Source organism: Mauremys mutica, chromosome 5, assembly GCF_020497125.1.
Source record: "Mauremys mutica isolate MM-2020 ecotype Southern chromosome 5, ASM2049712v1, whole genome shotgun sequence".
In the NCBI taxonomy this organism is placed as follows: domain Eukaryota; kingdom Metazoa; phylum Chordata; order Testudines; family Geoemydidae; genus Mauremys; species Mauremys mutica.
In genome coordinates, this window is record NC_059076.1 from 94168107 (window position 1) to 94186496 (window position 18390).

The 18390-nt window shown below is 40.2% G+C and overlaps 1 protein-coding gene across 1 annotated transcript; it reads left to right on the forward strand.

Moving 5' to 3' along the window:
* The first annotated feature begins 62 nt into the window (after window positions 1-62).
* On the forward strand, window positions 63-16393 carry LRRC66 (leucine rich repeat containing 66). Its single transcript, XM_045019658.1, is given in 6 exon segments — window positions 63-159; window positions 358-541; window positions 543-862; window positions 8045-8214; window positions 10781-11177; window positions 12573-16393. Coding segments are annotated over 6 exon segments (3999 nt in total). The 3' UTR covers window positions 15404-16393.
* The last annotated feature ends 1997 nt before the right edge of the window (window positions 16394-18390 follow it).

Below are 18390 nucleotides of genomic sequence, written 5' to 3' on the forward strand. Positions count from 1 at the left end.
ATGAGAATCATTCCACATCTATGTGTCAGATTATGACTGGTAGACTTTGCTCCCTGATAAGTATGTACAGTAGAGGAAATTGGAGTTCAAAAGTCCCTGATGTTAGTAGTTCACAAGTTTCTGAGTGGCTGCGCTATGGACTGATCATCTGTGAGAAAAGTAAGAAAATTTGAAAATAAGTTGTTAACAACTTCAGACTAAATGTGCATTTTTCAAAGTAATTGTGACTCTCTTAATGAAATAGAATGTTTAATATGAACTGGCAGTGAGGGGGGGGTTCTTTAAAGAAACACATTTAAGGTTTTTCTGATTTCTCTTTGGTCTTTAATTATTATAATTTTGCATATTTATTTCTAGATATTATGGCGAAGCCTTATGTGAAGGTCATAGTTGTGGTCCTTTGCCTGAATTTTACCGGATTGTCAGAGACCAAATCACAGCAGACTGGTGTTGGTATCTATTACAATTCTGACTGCTGGTGGGATGGGAAGTTCTTGATTAATTGTCCTTTCATTGGAAAATCTACTATTCCCACAGACATATCAAACAGTAACAGTAGTTGATTTAAGTTATAATAATATTACTACCTTACTCTGGTCTAACTGGAGAGATGAAAAATGGAATATCAAATATCTGAATCTTAGTAATAACCTGATTTCTGAGCTATCTTTAAATAGCTTTAGAAATTGACCACTTTTAGAAACTCTAAATCTCAGTGGTAATACCATCCATTACATCACACTGGATATACATAAACCTGCACACTGGACTGATAAACATAGAAAAGTTCATACTTACGATCTCCTTCCTTCTTTAAAAGTCTTGTCCATTGAGAAAAATAATCTTACTGCAATTCCAAGAGGTGAGTAGTACCTAAGAGAGTTGACTTCAAATATATAATTTTATAGATTGTTTTAATTAGTTGATTGTGTTATGTAAATCTGAATCTGATTTAATTCTGTCTTATACATAGTGGACATGAAAGATTCATGCACAAAGAGATCAGAACAAGATTTACAGGCTTTTCTATGGTCCTTGTCACTGTAGTAGCTAAATGCCTCAAACATTAATGAATTTATCCTCAATACGCTTTGAGGTACAGAAGTATTAATTGTCCCCCATTTTATAGATAGGGAACTGAGGCAAGCTGTTGGGAACAATATGCAGATCTCCTGAGTCCTAGTCCAGTACCTTATTCACAAGAACATCAGTGGAGAAAGGTGAGGAATTTTATAATACACTACTTTAAGAGATGGAGAAAAATTTGCATTAAATAGTTCAATAATTTCAAAGTTTCACAAATTTAAAAACAGGCAAATTGTGAGTTTTTTTTCAAAACAATATTTTGCCAAACACTTAGCTATATATTAATGCAGTTCAATAAAAAGTTCAACCAAACTAGCAACTGTGGTTAGGAGGGGAAGGATTTAAGGCTTAGATACTTACTGCAGCTATATTTATTCACCGAGTACTCAAATATGGTAGGCACCATACAGACACAAAAATAACCCCCACCCTAAAGAGCCCACAATTTAAATTTAAGCCAAGAGCAAGTAACTAAGAAGAATATATATACGTATTGTTGTTCATGATGCTCCTGGTGTGTTGAAGAAAAGGGAAAATTAATTTGCGTGTCTTTTGGACACAATGTTCTGATCATGTTCTCAGATTCACAAACTTTAGTGTCTAAGGCTTCACAACACTTTTGGCTGAGTATAGGATACAGGTAGCTACACGCTGCAGTGAAAAGTGCACTGCATCCATGCTGTGGTGTGTAGCTACTCATTTCAGCGAAACCCTCTGGCAGAGGCTAGGAAGCAGGGAAAGGCTTCAGCAGCTTCCTTCCCTCTCCCACCACCCTGCCCCCATCCCGAACATTTCCCTGCTGCTAGAGCTTTTTCTTGCTGCTGAGCCCCTGCAGCAGGGAAGGGCTCCAATCATGAGGCGCTATTGAAGCCTTTCCCTGATGCCTCCCCATTGCCAGTCTTTCCAGGGAAAGACTCCAGCAGTGAGGAGGCAGTAGGACACCACACCACTAAAAATACTGTAGACAGGGAGGCCTGGCTTGTGCGAATCGAGAGCTGCATACAGGATGTGCTCAAATACATACCCATATCCTTCAGGTACATCTTCACTGCTAAAGCCATGCCTCAATCTACACTGCTAATCACACCCATGCAAGGGGAGGGGACTACCCAGGGATGGTCACCACAGCAGCTGAAAGAAGCATGCAGTTTAGCCACAGTCAGTGTATGGTCTGCAGAGAACAAGATTTACGTGCATAGGGAAAAGTCCCTATCCAGAAGGCTAAACAAGCCTAAAGTCATACAAATCCTTCAGCACATGAAGAAGCAACTACTCAGCAGCAAGTGTGTTAATTTTCACTCCACTATTCTGCCCTGTTATCTCCAACCAGTTCTATAGCATGTGGGAAGATGTTTTGGATTGTTATCTTGTTGGACCAATCAGGCTTTTCTGTGAAGGCTGTAGCCACAGCTTGAGTTAGAACATGCATTGTTGGGTTTATTTACTGATTGTTTTGCTAGGTAAACATAATCTTATGCCTGATAAGCTGTCATAAATGGGAGAGAGGCTCTGGCTGTCCTTTGCACAGAGGAACACTGGTTTGATGAAAATATTGGCATGCAGTACTAAAACTCACTAGCATAGAATTACAATGTAGAACATATATAAATTAGATCAGGGTTCTCAAACTTAATTGCACCACGACCTCCTTCTGACAACAACAATTATTACACGACCCCAGGAAGGGGGACTGAAGCCTGAACCTGGCCAAGCCCCATCACCCTGGGCTGTGGGGGAGGCAAAGCCCAAAGCCCCAAGGTGGGGGGCTGTTACCTGAGCCCTGCCACCAGGACTGAAGCTACAGTGACTTTCAGTAAGACTTAGGGTGTCTCTATACTGCAGGCAGTGGGGCTCAGGCTTTGGCCCCAGGCCCCAGCAAGTCTAACACAAGCTCTGGTGACTCCATGGAAACCCCACAGGTTGAGAACCGCTGAATTAGATCATAGTGGGTTCTTAGTGTATGGTAAATACAAAACGCCCAGGAGAGGAACTTTGTCATGATTTACATGAATATAATGTAGTTTTGCACTTCTGGGATATTTGCAAAAACTATTGAAATTAATGATACTTACATAAGGACAGGATTGTGCAATTTATTAGTAGCTGGAAGTTAAAGCTAGGTAACTGTTGTCTAATTATATCCTGAGATATATGCATGCAGCTACCCTTGACTTCAATAGAAGTTATGCATGTGAACCTGAGAGTAAAATTTGACCACGTCTTGTACATTACTGATGGTAGAGCACCAAAGTTTGGCAAATGGGCTAACCAAATGTACTTGTTTCTATTCTATTGTCTGAAAATCCTTTCTAGGGTCATAAATTATAAATGATAAAACAATTCCCTCTCATACATAACCACTAGGAAGAGGGCTGTGTAACTATAGTTTTGTATTTCTGATCTGATACTAGACCTGTCCTAGTACAAATTTAGTACTCATCATGGTTAATTTATGGACAGATGGAGGGTGATTACCTCTTTTGTGCAACTTTTGCAACAAGTAACTCACACTTTATCACCAGCTCCTCTCCCCTTTCCTAACCCCCCCGTCCTAACAATGGGACAGCAGCAATGAATGGCAGCTAGCACACACACACTTAAGGAGCACAGTGATGGTGCCCTCTACCTGAATAGAATACTTAAAATTACATAGAATGTGGCTACATGGTGGTTTGTCACACATGGCTCTTGCTTGATTCATGTGATTTGAAGGGGAATTGTGCCCGTGTCCTTCAGATAAGCATGTGGAAGCTACAAGTCTCTCCACATGAATAAATGCATAAATATGAATATACATAGATTGTAAACTCTTTGGGGCAGCAATTGTCTTCATTGTGTGTGTGCAAAGTGAATGCACAATAGGGCCTCTGCGTGCTACTGCAATACAAATAATTAAACCAGGGGTTCTCAGACTTTTGTACTGGTGACCCCTTTCACATACCAAGCCTCTGAGTGCAACACCACTTATACATTAAAAACACTTTTTTATATATTTAACACCATTATAAATGCTGGCAGCAAAACGGGGTTTGGAGTGGAGGCTGACAGCTCGCAACCCCCCATGTAATAATCTTATGACCCCCTGAGGGGTCCCAACCCCCAGTTTGAGAACCCCTGAATTAAATAATAAATGTGCAGTAACAATGTTGCGTTAAAGCTTGATATTTAAGACATCAAGACAAAATAACTACTGGCCTTTAATTGTCTTGCTCCAAAAATACCTAACTGTAGCAGATTGCTATTTGGCCAATGTGCTACAGACTGGATAGGGAAGTCCCATAGCTCATCTCTGAGCTAGTAGCTTCAGCCGGGGACACTGCATGCTGTCATCAGTTCATTTCAAGCTAAACGGTGGATACAAACTAAATAAAATCTTTGTTTAAAAAGATGCAACAAAAAGTGGGTATGGAACCTTCGGCTTGAAGGAGATAGGTAGGTGGGCACATGGTGATCAGTGAACTAGTTACAGGCATTTTTTTCTTCAAAGAGAAGTACTTTAAGAGCCTTGACTAGCCTGGAGCCTGAATTGCTCCACCATATTTCTCTGTAAATATAAACATCCAAACAATAGCAATATTGGAACATTGAAAATATCACTGGAAGTAGCAGGGGATACATAGTAAATACACCATAAACAGAAACAACTTCTTTTTAAAAAAGACAAGCATTAAAAATTGATTTTTAATTATAGAGAAGACCAAGAAATTTCTCAATAAACAGAAAACAAAATAAAGGCATCCTAAAAATAAAATTGGTGAATGGGGAAGGGTAGACCTAGGGATCTCTCACCTCATAAGTAGATTTTGCAGTAGGAGAGGCTAAGCATTAATTCTTATTAGAGGTCTGGTCTACACTAGAAAAGCTTTGCCAAAACCTCCCTAGTTTAGTGCATATATCAGCATAAAAGTGCATATATCAGCAAATGCACTTTTATGCCAGTATAACTGCATCTACAGTAGGGCTTTTGTAGGCATATCAATGTCAAAGACACACAAAAAAATCATACCCCTAACTGACGTGCTATACTGGGAAAAGTTTCTAGGGTAACCATGGCCGCAAGGAGGTAACCAAACAATAAAGTTCTTCATAAAGTTGCACAGAGAATTCCAAGTGACTGTCCTACAGATTTTCTGGATAGAAACTGATAAGAGGTTGTCTGCAGGTTGACACCATTTGCACTGAATGTGTAGTGATGTTACAATTTGGCATAGTAACAACAATGTAGCAGATGGAATTCAGAACACTAGTGTCATTAGGGTTTGCGGTTCAGAGGATAAATACTTTTCGAATGGATATTTTAAATTCTGTGCTGTGACTGTCATTGAGGCAAAGAAAATTTTCTTCTCCTTCAATATATCATTCAGAGCAGAGGGTCTCAAACCGTGGTCCGTGGACCAGCAGTGGTCCACAAGCTCCACTCAGGTGGTCCGCAGATATTTCCCTCTAAAATGTGTGTCTGAGCAGCCGTACACAAGAGAATGAAGGGCCACCCACCTAATTAGTGGAGCCACGCAGGTGTGGCTCCACTAATTAGGTGCCTGGACCCTGGAGAAGACACACATGTAAGATGAGGTGGTGGCGGAGGGGGGAACAGGGTGTAGGTGGGAGGGGGCAGTGGGGTGAGAAGAGGCGGTGGGGGGAATTTGGGACATGCAAGGCTGCATAGAGAAAGAGGCGACTTTCCCCAGCTCCAGGGCTGCGGCTGCCGAGGAGAGATGGCCCTCCTTCCCAGCCTCAGCTCTGTGGCTGCTGTAGTGGGGGAGATACCACCCTCCTTCCCAGCCCCAGCTAGGCTGCTGCTGCACCGGGGGGGGGGGGAAAGAGAGGGAGAGACCCCCGCTCCTTCCCAGCCCCAGCTTTACAATAGTTAGCTAACGGTACAAACAGCATTTGGAAAGATCATTAACTGGTCCACCAAGATCCTCAGCAATTTTCAAGTGGTCTGCAAAATAAATAAATAAATTAATTAATTAAATTTAAAAAAAAAAAACTTGAGAACCACTGATCCAGAGGATCTTGCTCAACCAAACTATTTCAAGTGATGCACATTCTGAAGTAGCAGAGCTGCTTTTGCCTTGAAACATATTGTGAACATTTCTTACTCTGAACAGTTTTCTATCTTCCCAGTTAAAATAATAATCAGACTGATTTGGCCATTTCAGTTGAGGCACCCCTCATATCTGGTGGGGACAAATGCCATGTCCACCTTCTCTCTGGGTGAGTTTTGGCCCGTTTCAGCCAACCAGGTTCTAGAAGTGGTAGGACAGCTTCCGGGTGGGATTTTCAACAGTGCTTAGGGTTGGCCTAACTGTGCTCTCATTGAAGTCAATGATAGAATGAATGGTAAAATTTCTATTAACTTCACTGGGAACAGATTTAGGCCAACCCTAAGCACTGCTGAAAATCCCTTTAGAGGCCACTGCCTGTAAGTCAGACACATGTGCCTCATGGCTAGTGGACATGAGCAAGGAGATATAGTGTCTACTGCTAGAGACATCATTAATGCTTCCGTTAAGGAAGGCAGGGTGCCAGCTTAATTAAAAGCTGTTAGGCTCTGTTCAGGAAAACCTCCCACTATCTCTTGTCTTGTTCAAGAAAACACATAAGTTATTGCCCTGATTCTAATCTGCCCTATAGGGACATTACTGAAAGTGACAATGAGGCAGCATTTCTGGAAGCCTTGCATTTCTGACCTGAGTACAGGAAGGAAACTATGTACGTTTCTCCATTTGAAGATCTCCTCTTATCAAAAGGACAAAGGTTCAAATGTTCATGTTAATTATTATAAATAAGACAGAGCCTTTGATACCAATGACAAGACTTGGTTGACTTTACTGCAGGAATGGACAAGTCAGCACCTGGATAGGAATGGAACTATTTTTCACAATGGTTCCAGAGGGTGGGATTGAGCAACTGTTCATCCAGCGCAAGGGTTTTCTCATGTAGGGGTCCAATGAGCCGTATGAGCTCTGGGGTGAATTTTTCAGAAGTTACTCAGGCATGTAGGAGAGCCTAAGTCCCGGTGACTTTCAGTGACAGTTAGGGTGTCTACACTGCAGATGGAGGTATAATTTCCAGCTCAGGTAGACATACCCATCTACTTCTGATGCAGCTAGCACACTAAAAATAGAGTGTAGCTGCCTCAAGTACAATCCCATCTGAAACCTCAGGTTCATGCTCGAACCACTAACTTGTCCTGCCACAGCTGCTATACTTCTAGTTTTAGCATGCTAGGATCAAAGATAGCGCAGGTATGTATATCTGAGCTGGGAATTACACCTCCGGCTCCAGTGTAGACTTTCCCTTAAGTGTTTAAGTCACTTTTGAGAATTGGACTTAGCGTTTGGGAAAGTTTTACCCCTGAGCTAAATCCCTTCTGTGCCCCAAGCAGGGGAGCACATCTTAACTTAAGCATCCCTTTGAAGCCACTGAGTGCTTATTCTTCGAAGCCAGACATACTCATGTAACCTATTCACACTCACACAAATTTAAGACTGATATCACAAAAGTTGTTTGGGGTTTTTTTTTGGAGCTCAGGTGGTCCAGAACTAGTTATGTTTTACTAGGTAAATTAAAAATTATAAATTGCATGAAGCTACAGCAGGCAGCAGATGGGAAATATGCATGTTTTTGACAGCACTAAGGAATGTTACTACTTTAATGAACTCGCACATTGGAAAGAACATTTCAGATGTTATTGATTTGCCAAAAGATTAAAACGATGGTATTGATACTCTGTACCCGTTTAAAAATAAGACAATAATGCTGAATAGAATATGCATGAAAAACCAAAAACTACAGCAACCATTTGTAATATCCAGTAATTAAAACAAACTTTGTTGTCAAGAAAACAGAAAACCATTTTTACCAGGCAAAATTGGTGAAACATGGAGAAAGCACTTTGGGCTTTAGGTGTATGTTAACCAAGTATGTTAGACAATTTTTTTTGTATTTTCAGGACTAGAGAAGCTGCAATCATTACAAAGTCTGCATCTGTCATCCAATGAGATATCATAGATTGATCACAGTGATTTTCAGAACTGTTCCCAACAAAAGAACATCTACTTACAGACCAACAAGATAACCAAAATTCATCCAGATGCCTTCAAGAATCTCAAAAACTTGCAGGTTGTAAATGTGGCATTATGATTTTCCAAATGAAAATGGTGTGCATAGAATACTTATTAAGGACATTAAGTGTCATAACTCTTAAGCAATAAGATATTAATCCACAATCATCAGTATACAAGTGTAAACATTAATCTAAAGGAAATGGGGTATATCTGAAAAAATCCTCAAACAAACAGTCTTGTGACAACAGCTTTAAACCATAGCTATATAGGGGGAGTTGTAAAATATGCAGATTATTTTTTCTTGTAAACCTTCGTAAGTGTTCTAGTTTATAAGGGCAAGCCTTTCTTCTTCTCTTTTGGGCTAACGCCACTCTTTGTATATTTCCTAACCCTTATTAAGACATGTGCTTACACACCAATTTCAAGGTGATAGAATATCAATAATTGCATAATTTAAATGAGTGTGCATGTTACACAGCTCCTTTTAAATTAAGTGGAAAACAAGTATCAGAACAGGGGCCTTTATGGGTTCACTTGCAATTTGGACCAAATTTAACAGGAGGCAAAGTGCTTTGGGCACTTTGTGCACAGCAGGGGGCATGCAGCGCAGAAGATCTCGTTGTCCCAGTTCCCTGCTGTATGGATCCCTCACTAGGCATTGCTTAGGCTACATGAACCATGGCAAAGGCCTGTACACACACACTGAGGTGCAGATTAAAAGCACAAGCAATGTGCATGGGCCTAGTATTGACCAGAATATAGATGTATTTTAACACTGCTTTTACAGCATATGTACACACGCACCCATCTGAGGCCTGGTCTACACTGGGGGTGGGGGTCGAACTAAGGTACGCAAGTTCAGCTATGCGAATAGCGTAGTACGCTGAACTCGAACTACCTTAGTTCGAACTACTCACCCGTCCAGACACCGCGGGATCGAAGTCCGCGGCTCCCCCATCGACTCCGCCACCGCCGTTCGCGGTGGTGGAGTTCCGGAGTCGACGGGAGCGCGTTCGGAGTTCGATATATCGCGTCTAGATGAGACGCGATATATCTAACTCCGAGAAGTCGAACGCTACCCGCCGACCCGGGCGGGTAGTATAGACGTAGCCTTAGTGGCCAACCCATGTATTTCCAGAATTAAGCCCTCAGTTCAGTGCATATATTATCTCAGGATTTTTTTCCTGTCAATGTCTGCTTCATGAACAGATAAAGAAATTAAAAAGACTAAGATTATTTATTTTGGAAAGGAGACGAGTAGAAAGAGCTATGACGGAAATAGATAAAATAATCAGCCCATGGTATCTAGGGTGGGGATGGTTAGCTAGGGTGTGTTACTTATTTCTCCCCCTAACATAACAGCAAAGAGGCCCTCTGAAATTAAAAACTGTACACTGAAAACAGAGATGAATTATTTTTAACATACAGTTACCCTTATAATTTTAACCCTAGCTACTTAACACTCATTCTTCAGAGCATAAACTGTTCACCAGTTGGATCAGGAAGATATTTGAAAATACTGGAAAACTACCTTCCTTTGAAGCATCTGAAATTAACACCACTGAATGGACAGGACTTCTCCCTGCCAAAGGAGGGATACAATTCTACACTATGGAAGAAACTTCCTGGAAAGAACCCCATGAAGCTTCCAGGCCCTTGTGCAGCAGTAGTCACATCGAGGATCAAAGAGTTCTAAAGATACTGTCATCTTTTGTGGGCAAAAACCTTCATTCTTAATTTAACGTTGGAATTTTCCATATCTTTGAATCACTTAATAAACAGTGCTTTAGTACAGTTACATCTAGAACATTTGGGAGGTATTTTTCCTGCTTCCTTAAAAATGCTTAGCACATAAAAACTGGTTTATTAAAATAATTGTTATTGCTAATGATGCAGAAGTTGGACACCATTCGCTCTATACCAGTGGTTCTCAAACTTTTTTTTTCCACGGACCACTTGAAAATTGCTGAGGGTCTCGGCGGACCACTTAATGATCTTTCTAAATGTTGCTTGTACCGTTAGCTAACTACTGTAAAGCACTTTGGATAAAAGCGCTATATAAAAAAACCCTTAATAATAATTAACATATTTTTGTTCCACAAATAAAAGCACACAACTCATATTTTAATATCAGTCGTCTTACCTGTCTAATGCGATGGATGTGCCCTTTCCCCCCCGCCATGGCAGCCCCTGAGCTGGGGCTGGGAAGGAGCGGGGTCTCTCCGCAGCAGCCGCAGCCCTGGAGCTGAGGAAAGTTGCCTCTTTCTCTAGCCACTGCAGCTCTGCACACCCCAAATTCCCCCACCCCCTCTTCACACCCCACTGCCCCCTCCCTCTTACCCCCTGTTCTCCCCAATGCCACCACCTCACCTTACATGTACATCTTCTCTAGGGTCCAGACACCTAATTAGTGGAGCCACGCCTGCACGGCTCCACTAATTAGGTGGATGGCCCTTCATTCTCTTGTATGCAGCTGCCCATGCACACATCTTAGAGGGAACTATCCGCGGACCACCTGACTGGAGCTCGCAGACCACTGGTTGTCCACGGACCACAGTTTGAGACCCTCTGCTCTATACAGCTCTTTATAAATTAATTTTGAGTAACTTATTTTCAAATAGGTTGTGAACCTCAGCAACAATGCTATGACAACCCTTCTAAAAGCGATATTCATTGACTTGAACATACTTCAATGGGAAGTGGATTTATCAAACAATCCCTGGATATGTGACTGCAGGCTCATTGCTTTCAAACATTTCATTAGTTTTCTTTCTGAATCCTTGAGGAAAAAGTGGAGTATCTTATGCAATGAACTGATCAGCAACTCTGGTCAACCTCTGCTGTCTCTCAAAAGGTTTCATTTAAACTGTGAAATGCCTATAAACAACGTTTCATTTAAGAAAATTGCTGTCCCAATAGGAGAAACAGCAGTGCTAGACTGTGGCTTGGATAAAACCTGTGGTATGTGTAATAATTACTATAGCCATCCAACATTTTCAGTTCCTGTGAAATATATGTAGGATGATAATCAAGCTTAATTCACAATAAAGGGAACAATTCCTCAGATAAAATCTTCATTAAGAATAGCTGTACAATAAATAGATTTCAGTTACATTAAAATGTTAGAATGTTGTGATTAAAAGAGTTTTTGGGAACTTAACTTTCAAACATTTGAATAGTTATTTTAAAATATTGATATCATATTTCACCTCTTCATCCAAGAAATGTATGGTGTAGAATCAGTCATACCAGGAAGTTAAGAACAGGTGGTGAATTATAAATCAGTACATATTTTGGAGGATGGTGGAGGCAGAATAAGCTTTGCCATCCTTACCAGAGTGATGACTATGGGACAATGTTTCTGGACTGGTTGTAGAGAAATGAGAGGTAACACTGTAGTGATTTTTGTTCTCACTAGGTAAAGTAAAAGTGGGTTTTTATTTGGGTCTGTAACATGTGTGTGAAGGGGAAAGGGTTGTTTTTATTTATAAGTGTGGCTACCTCAGGTTTTAACACATAATAATTCACTTTGTAAACAAATTCTTCTTGACTCATTAATCAACACTAACCCCTCTCAATATTAACAACATCCATAAGGGATAAGACTTTTCCCACTTAGCCCTCTCTCTAAGATAGGGCCCAATAAACAAACACGTTTTGCAATGGTCCTGAAGGTTCAACAAAGATGGGTTCTGACAGACTAATGGGAAAGTAAATTGAAGGGTTCTGGACCCTCCTTTTGAAATTCTTTACCCCAAATGGATGGATGGATGGATGGATAGGAACTGTCAGGTATGCCAGCCAATATCTACTTCCAGGGTTGGATGCAAAGAGAAAGGCCATCTCTAAAACGTGCAGAACCCAAATCATAAAGTGTATATAGATCAAAATCAATACAGTGGCTTGCACCCAAAGATAAAGTAAAAGCCCACACAGGTTCTGGAACAGATGCATAAGTAGATCCCGAGAAAGGTATGCCAGTAATTAGCAAGCAGCCACATTCTGCACCAGTTGACGTTTCAAGTGGTTGTCAGGAAGATACTGCTATAGTTCAATAGTAAAGTATTTCCAATATGAACCAAAAGAATATTGATATAACTCCAGTAATTTCCCCCTCTATTTTTATAGTATTTACAGTATGGAAGTTTGAAAGACTATGGTCCAAACTGGAAGTGTGGATGAGTAGGTATGGTGGTCTAACAGTGAGGTGGCAGGGTATTGGGGTACTGTTGGGGGATAAATAGAAAATGGGCTTTATTTAATATTTAAGAATTAATGATGTCTAAAACTGTTAAAGATATATCAGATATAGTTTCTGTATAGAAATGGCTACCACACTGAAGAATATTTAGCCTTAAGAAGCAACAGATTTACATTTTTAAATATGTATTTCATTATCTTTTTTAATTTCAGGGAATGAAGAAATCTATTGGTGGACACCCCGTGGCAGAATTTCCAAGGATAACTGGCTTCCTCATATTAGACAGGATGAAATGAAAAACTTAATAATATACAATATTGGGAAAACTGCAGAAGGTCTATATGCATGTATTTGTAACAGAATGAAGATGAAATATCTCATCTATGACATATATGTGAAGCAAAAATATTCACCATCCTTGGTTAGAAATGCCAGAGACATCAATGCTGTTATTAGACAAGGAAGAACAGAAGGAGACTTCACCTTGGCAGTCTGTCTCTCAGTATTCATTACATTTGTTTGTGCTTTTTGTCTTGGTGCTTTCACTAGACCTTACATTGGCAGACTGTGGAGACAAATATGCAGAAAGAAAAGCTCAGCTTCAGAAAATACATTTTCTAATCAAGGATTTTCAGCTGAAACCCTGACAAGCGAGAACACTACAAACACACAAACAAACGTACAGCAAAATTTGTCTTTTTGTAGCAGAAACTCTTCAAGAAATGTAGGCTCTTGCATTGTGGAAGCTACTAGCTTGCAGAAAGTTGCCCTTCATAACAGTGTACTTGCACTAAATACAGAAGAAGCAAACCAAGATCAAAGCAGCAGCTATATCAAAGTAAAGAAAGAAAAGGTGTCTCAGAATAGCCAAGCAACTAATTCTGCTGGTGAAGCAGATATAGACATTGATAATAATGACATTTTTTCTGCAATGTCAGATCATCAGTGTAGCAATAAAGACTTTCAAAGAGAATTATCAAATAATGACATTTCATCACGTGATGATTCAAAATACCTTTTTAATGAAGATTCAGGAAAAAGCAGGTTCTCTCCTATAGCGAATAGATTTAACATGGACTCTTACTCACTCCACATTGAATCTTCAGATTTAAATTCACTATTTGCAAGAGAAACTAACTTTCCATTTTCTGAAGCACAAATACAAACAAACGCACAGAGTTCTGAATACAGTGATGTAAACAACAGATCTAATCTGTTGCAGTCTGAAATTGCAGAGTCTCTTCAGGAGAATATGAGACAAATGACTTCCCACACTCAGCCACTGAATACTCAACAATTTATGCTCAAAAGGCATAACTGTGATAAAGAGCTTGATGTAAAGGACAACATAGATATGCTCAATAACAGTGAGAATTTTATTTTACCTTCTAGCTGTGAAAGTGATATAAATATTGAGAATTCACACACCTACCAAACACAGAAAAATTCTGCTAGTATTCAAGAGTTTAACTGTAAAGAAGAAAATACTAGAAATAAAGACAATCCAGTGGACATGTTTAATGACAGCAGTTCCACAGATGAAGGGTCTGCATTTGCACTGAGTGATTCTAGTTCTTTAACAGACAGTGAACTGAGGCAATCTAATGCTGGTGATGATCATCATCTGACCAACCCGTCAGTAACAGAGCAGGTGATTAGCTTAAACAGTGGTACTGGCAAGTTCACCACATTGCTACAGAGTCCTACCATTACTACTGGAATTCAAGATATTATGGAAAAACATGAAAATAAGAATGAAACATATTCTGAAACAGCTATTATTTCTGGATCAGGTACTGGCATGTCTGAAACATATTCATCTGTTCTTCATATAGATTCATCTCACATTGATATATCTGACACATCTCATATTGATAAGTTTGATGATCATGTAACCCTGTCAGATTCAAATACAAATAATCCTCCATGTTGTGAAGTTCCTGGTATATTTGAGTATGTCACCAGCCCAAATTCACCAGCCCAGAATATAATTTCTAATCCTGTCTGCAAACAAAATATAAATTTGAATTATGTAACATTACCACCATTAAAGTATTCTCCCAGATCTATTCCAGATACAGAGAACATTATTTCTAAAAACACTTATTCGCAGCTTTATGAATTTTCTACTATAACTCAGCATTTTGACAGATCCACCCCCTGTGATCAAAAAGAAAATGTTACTGAGATCAATACAGAAGAAAATCATATAGCTCAGAGTTCTTCCCTGAAGAATTACAGGGAAGATGGCATTACATTCAATATAGCAAATATTAACACTCCTCATATGAACAATAATTTTATATTCACTTCTATTGATTTTGGGTCGAACTGTGCTGCTAATAAAGCATCACTTCTGCATTCCAGTATAACCACTGGTGAACCATTTCTTCAGTCTCATTCGGAGAGCACAGATGAAAAATCTGTTCCAAACATTACTGAGACACAGGGCTCATCAGTGCAAGAGCAGCAGCATGTGGACATGTCTGGGACTTGTGCACAAAGAATGCACAGAGGTTTTAATGAAAGGGAATGTGATAAATACACAGAGCAAGAAGTTTTGTCTGGAATAGATAAAGGCAATTCTAGCTTGTGTACAGCAGAAATGAAGTTTCACAATATTATGACAGATTCAAGCCGTGTTACCTCTTCTGAGACAATGCAATCAGTTTTCAATGAAGAAAAATACTCACAACCTGATCATGAGAATGAAGAGAATGTATGTTTCTCAACACATCCCCAGAGCTTTTTTAATGAAAATGTGCAACATAGTTTATATAAGGTGTCACAGACTGCTCAAGGAAATACAATCACCAACAGAACCAATTCCAGTGACACTGAGAATGAAACTTCGTTGGCAGAATTAGACAGCAATTCTAAGGCAGATGCAATCCTCCAAAATTCAAGCGAAATACCTGATAAAAAAAATGAAGCCACAAGAGGGCGGCATTTAACAGAGGGCAGCTTTTTTGTTAAGAAGAAAAAAGCCTTTGATGGTTTTGTAAGTGTTCTACAAAGCAGAACAATGGATTCCACAAAATAAGACATAGGATGTTAAATGACTGTACTAAGACTCTCTGCAACATTTATTAAGGGTACACAGTCTTACACAGTACCCAAGTAAATGTCAAAATGTGCTTAGTTTAAGATGGAGTATGGTTCCTAAATTATATATATACTGATAAATATTGAATATTAAACTTAAAACAACCCCAACCATTCAACCATTGTGCCCAGTTTTCTCAGCATAATTATTTGCCCTGAATTATTTCGGAAACCCATGCTGTCGAACTATTTTAAAAATGAAGGGGGATGTCAGTAGTAGAACCCTAAGAGTCTGCTATATTGTAACTCATATCAGGCCTGACACACTCACTACCCCCAACATACTGTTGTCATAATATGTATCTAAAAGGTATCATGTAAGGTATCATATGTAAGCAGGTAAATTGGCCCCCAAAATCAGTATCTGATACATGCACGAATTGTGTACAAAGAGTTATGTGTGCTGGAAGTATGTTCTTTAAAATGTGTTTGGGAGGCAGTACATACATTGAACATGTCCTAGCAAAGGAATATGTATTCCCCTGTCTGACTGGCTTGATTACAAGCGGAGGAAAATGAAAGCACATTTACATATAAGGTAAACAAAGCAACCAAGCTAACAAGCAGTAGTTTAGTAAGCACACAGAGGGACAGAGTCCACACCCCAATGAAGTCTTCCCGGCTCTTAAGGCAGAGACAATGGACTTTAGGAACAAAAAGACATGTTAATTATCCATCACTTAGGGCACATAGGTTACAGCACCCTCTGAGTCTGTGAACGTTGGGTCCCCTGGCCAGGAGGTCTAGAGATGCTGGTAGCTGGATGTAACTGAGAAAGCTGCTTAGGCAAAGATAACTTGCTAAAATTAAATTTTACAGTAGAGATCAAATTTTGTTTTGTTTGTAACCAAACTTGTCTCTTTTTCATTTGCCTTGTATCATTTAAATCTCTGTTCTTTATTAATAAACTTATTCTTGTTTTATTACAAAGCCATCTCAATGCTGTGTATTAAAGTGAAGTGTGTCTTCAGCTAACTGAACTGGTTGGTGTGTATATTGTCTCTTTGGAGGCAGCAAACTTAATTTTTGTGAATGTCTAGTGAGAGGGACTGGACACTACGAAGAGACATCTTGAGTGGAACTCGAGAGCTGGGATTCACTGCTTGCTACTTGCAAAGGAAGGTTTAGACTGGCAGAGGCTTGAGGAGCTTGCTGGTGAAGCAGATAGACAGACATGACAGGGAGCTGACACACAGTCTAACCCCCCTCACAACTGACTCTTGCTGAAGCTGTGGGGTAACACAGTGGCTTACGGTTCTGTGGGTCCTGAGCAGAACATCAGAAGCAGCCATATTTCACTTTTGATTTGCCAGTATTTGGCTATGTCCATTCAAAATCACAAATCTCCAAAGAGCCATGTGTTTTGGCAAAAATAGTGTGTTTTGAGAAAAATTCTTATTCAAAACAAATAGAACTAGAGTCAGCTTTAGTAAGCAAAATGGTTTCAGTGGAATAATATACTATAGCCTCAAACATGTACGCCACTCAGTAGCTGCGACTATACAATAACGTTCAAAATTAGATTAATTTTCTCTTTGCTTCATTTTAGTAGATCTATTTTCTCTTTAGTATTTGTGCTTAGATATTAAGGCACCTTAAAAAGATATTTCCCCCTGGAAATTGTCTCCTTGTAAAATATCCTTTATTCCCCTTTGCCTGACAAATGAACATTGTCAACTTGATTTTTTAAGCTGTTTCAAAGCATTATTTCTAATAGAGGACCAATTCAATAGCAATTACAGAATTTTAAAAACACATTTAATAGAGCATATTTCTATATAAATCTGCAAACCCCAATATGTTCTGTGAATGCCATTTTGATGGTAAAACTCTTTTGTGCCTTTTGGCACTCCAGCCTCTAACCTGAGCTGGAACATCCAAGAGGTGTCAGGAGAGATCCTTGCACCTAGCAGATGGCTAACAGAGAGCAATCAAGAGTCATCAGTGTGGATGGTCTTCCATTCAAATGAAAGCACCCTAGAATAATGAGTTGGGTGCAGTCCAGGAGTGTTGCCTCCATAAGGAGCTGCTTTAAACGACTGTCCCGCTCCTTTCTTGTTCTAGGCTTAAAGGCCGTGCAGATAGGACACTTATCTGGATGGTGGGTCTCCCCGAGGCAGCGCAGGCAGGAGTCGTGCGGGTCCCCGACAGGCATGTGCCACTGGCAAGTCGCACAGGGCTTAAACCCCGGTGCCTTGGGCATGAGCCTGCACCGGTTGCGGAAGAAGAGGGGTAAACCCCCCTTATTCTATACTATAGCTAACTAAACTTATCCAACTAAACTAACAACTAAGTAAACTAAACAACTATGTACACTCAAGAGTAGAGAAACGCTAGGGCTGTGGAGGAAAGGGAGCACTCCACTGTTCCAACTGGCCGTCACGGGAGATAAGAAGGAACTGAGGAGCGGACGGGCCGGCTGGGGTATATATCCAGCGCCATAGCGGCGCCACTCCAGGGGGCACCCAGCCGGCCTGCCAGAGTTGCTAGGGTAAAAATGTTCCGAAGAGCCGTGCACGCATGGCGCGCACACCTAACTGGAATGCATAGGAGCAATCACTCGAAGAAGAATAATGAGTTGGGTGCAGTCCAGGGAAACCAGTTTTGCCAGTTTGGATTTCAGGTTGGCTGGAACAGCCATGAAGCCACTCAAGGAAAGGTGCAGGGTGAGGGTCATCTGACAAAAGAGACTGGAACTTTATAAAAGGACAAGTTCTGCTCTGAGCTGGCTCTCTCTCACCAGCCATCCATCAGCAGACCCAAAACAGAAGATAGGACTGGCCAAGAAGTGAATGAGGCAGAAGGATTCTCTGGATTCCCTGGAAGAACACTATTAAACTTCAGGAGAGCTAAAGAAAGTGAGGCAGGATCTTCATAGTTTAAGGCCACAAGGGATCATTAGATCACCTGGTCTGACCTGTATAT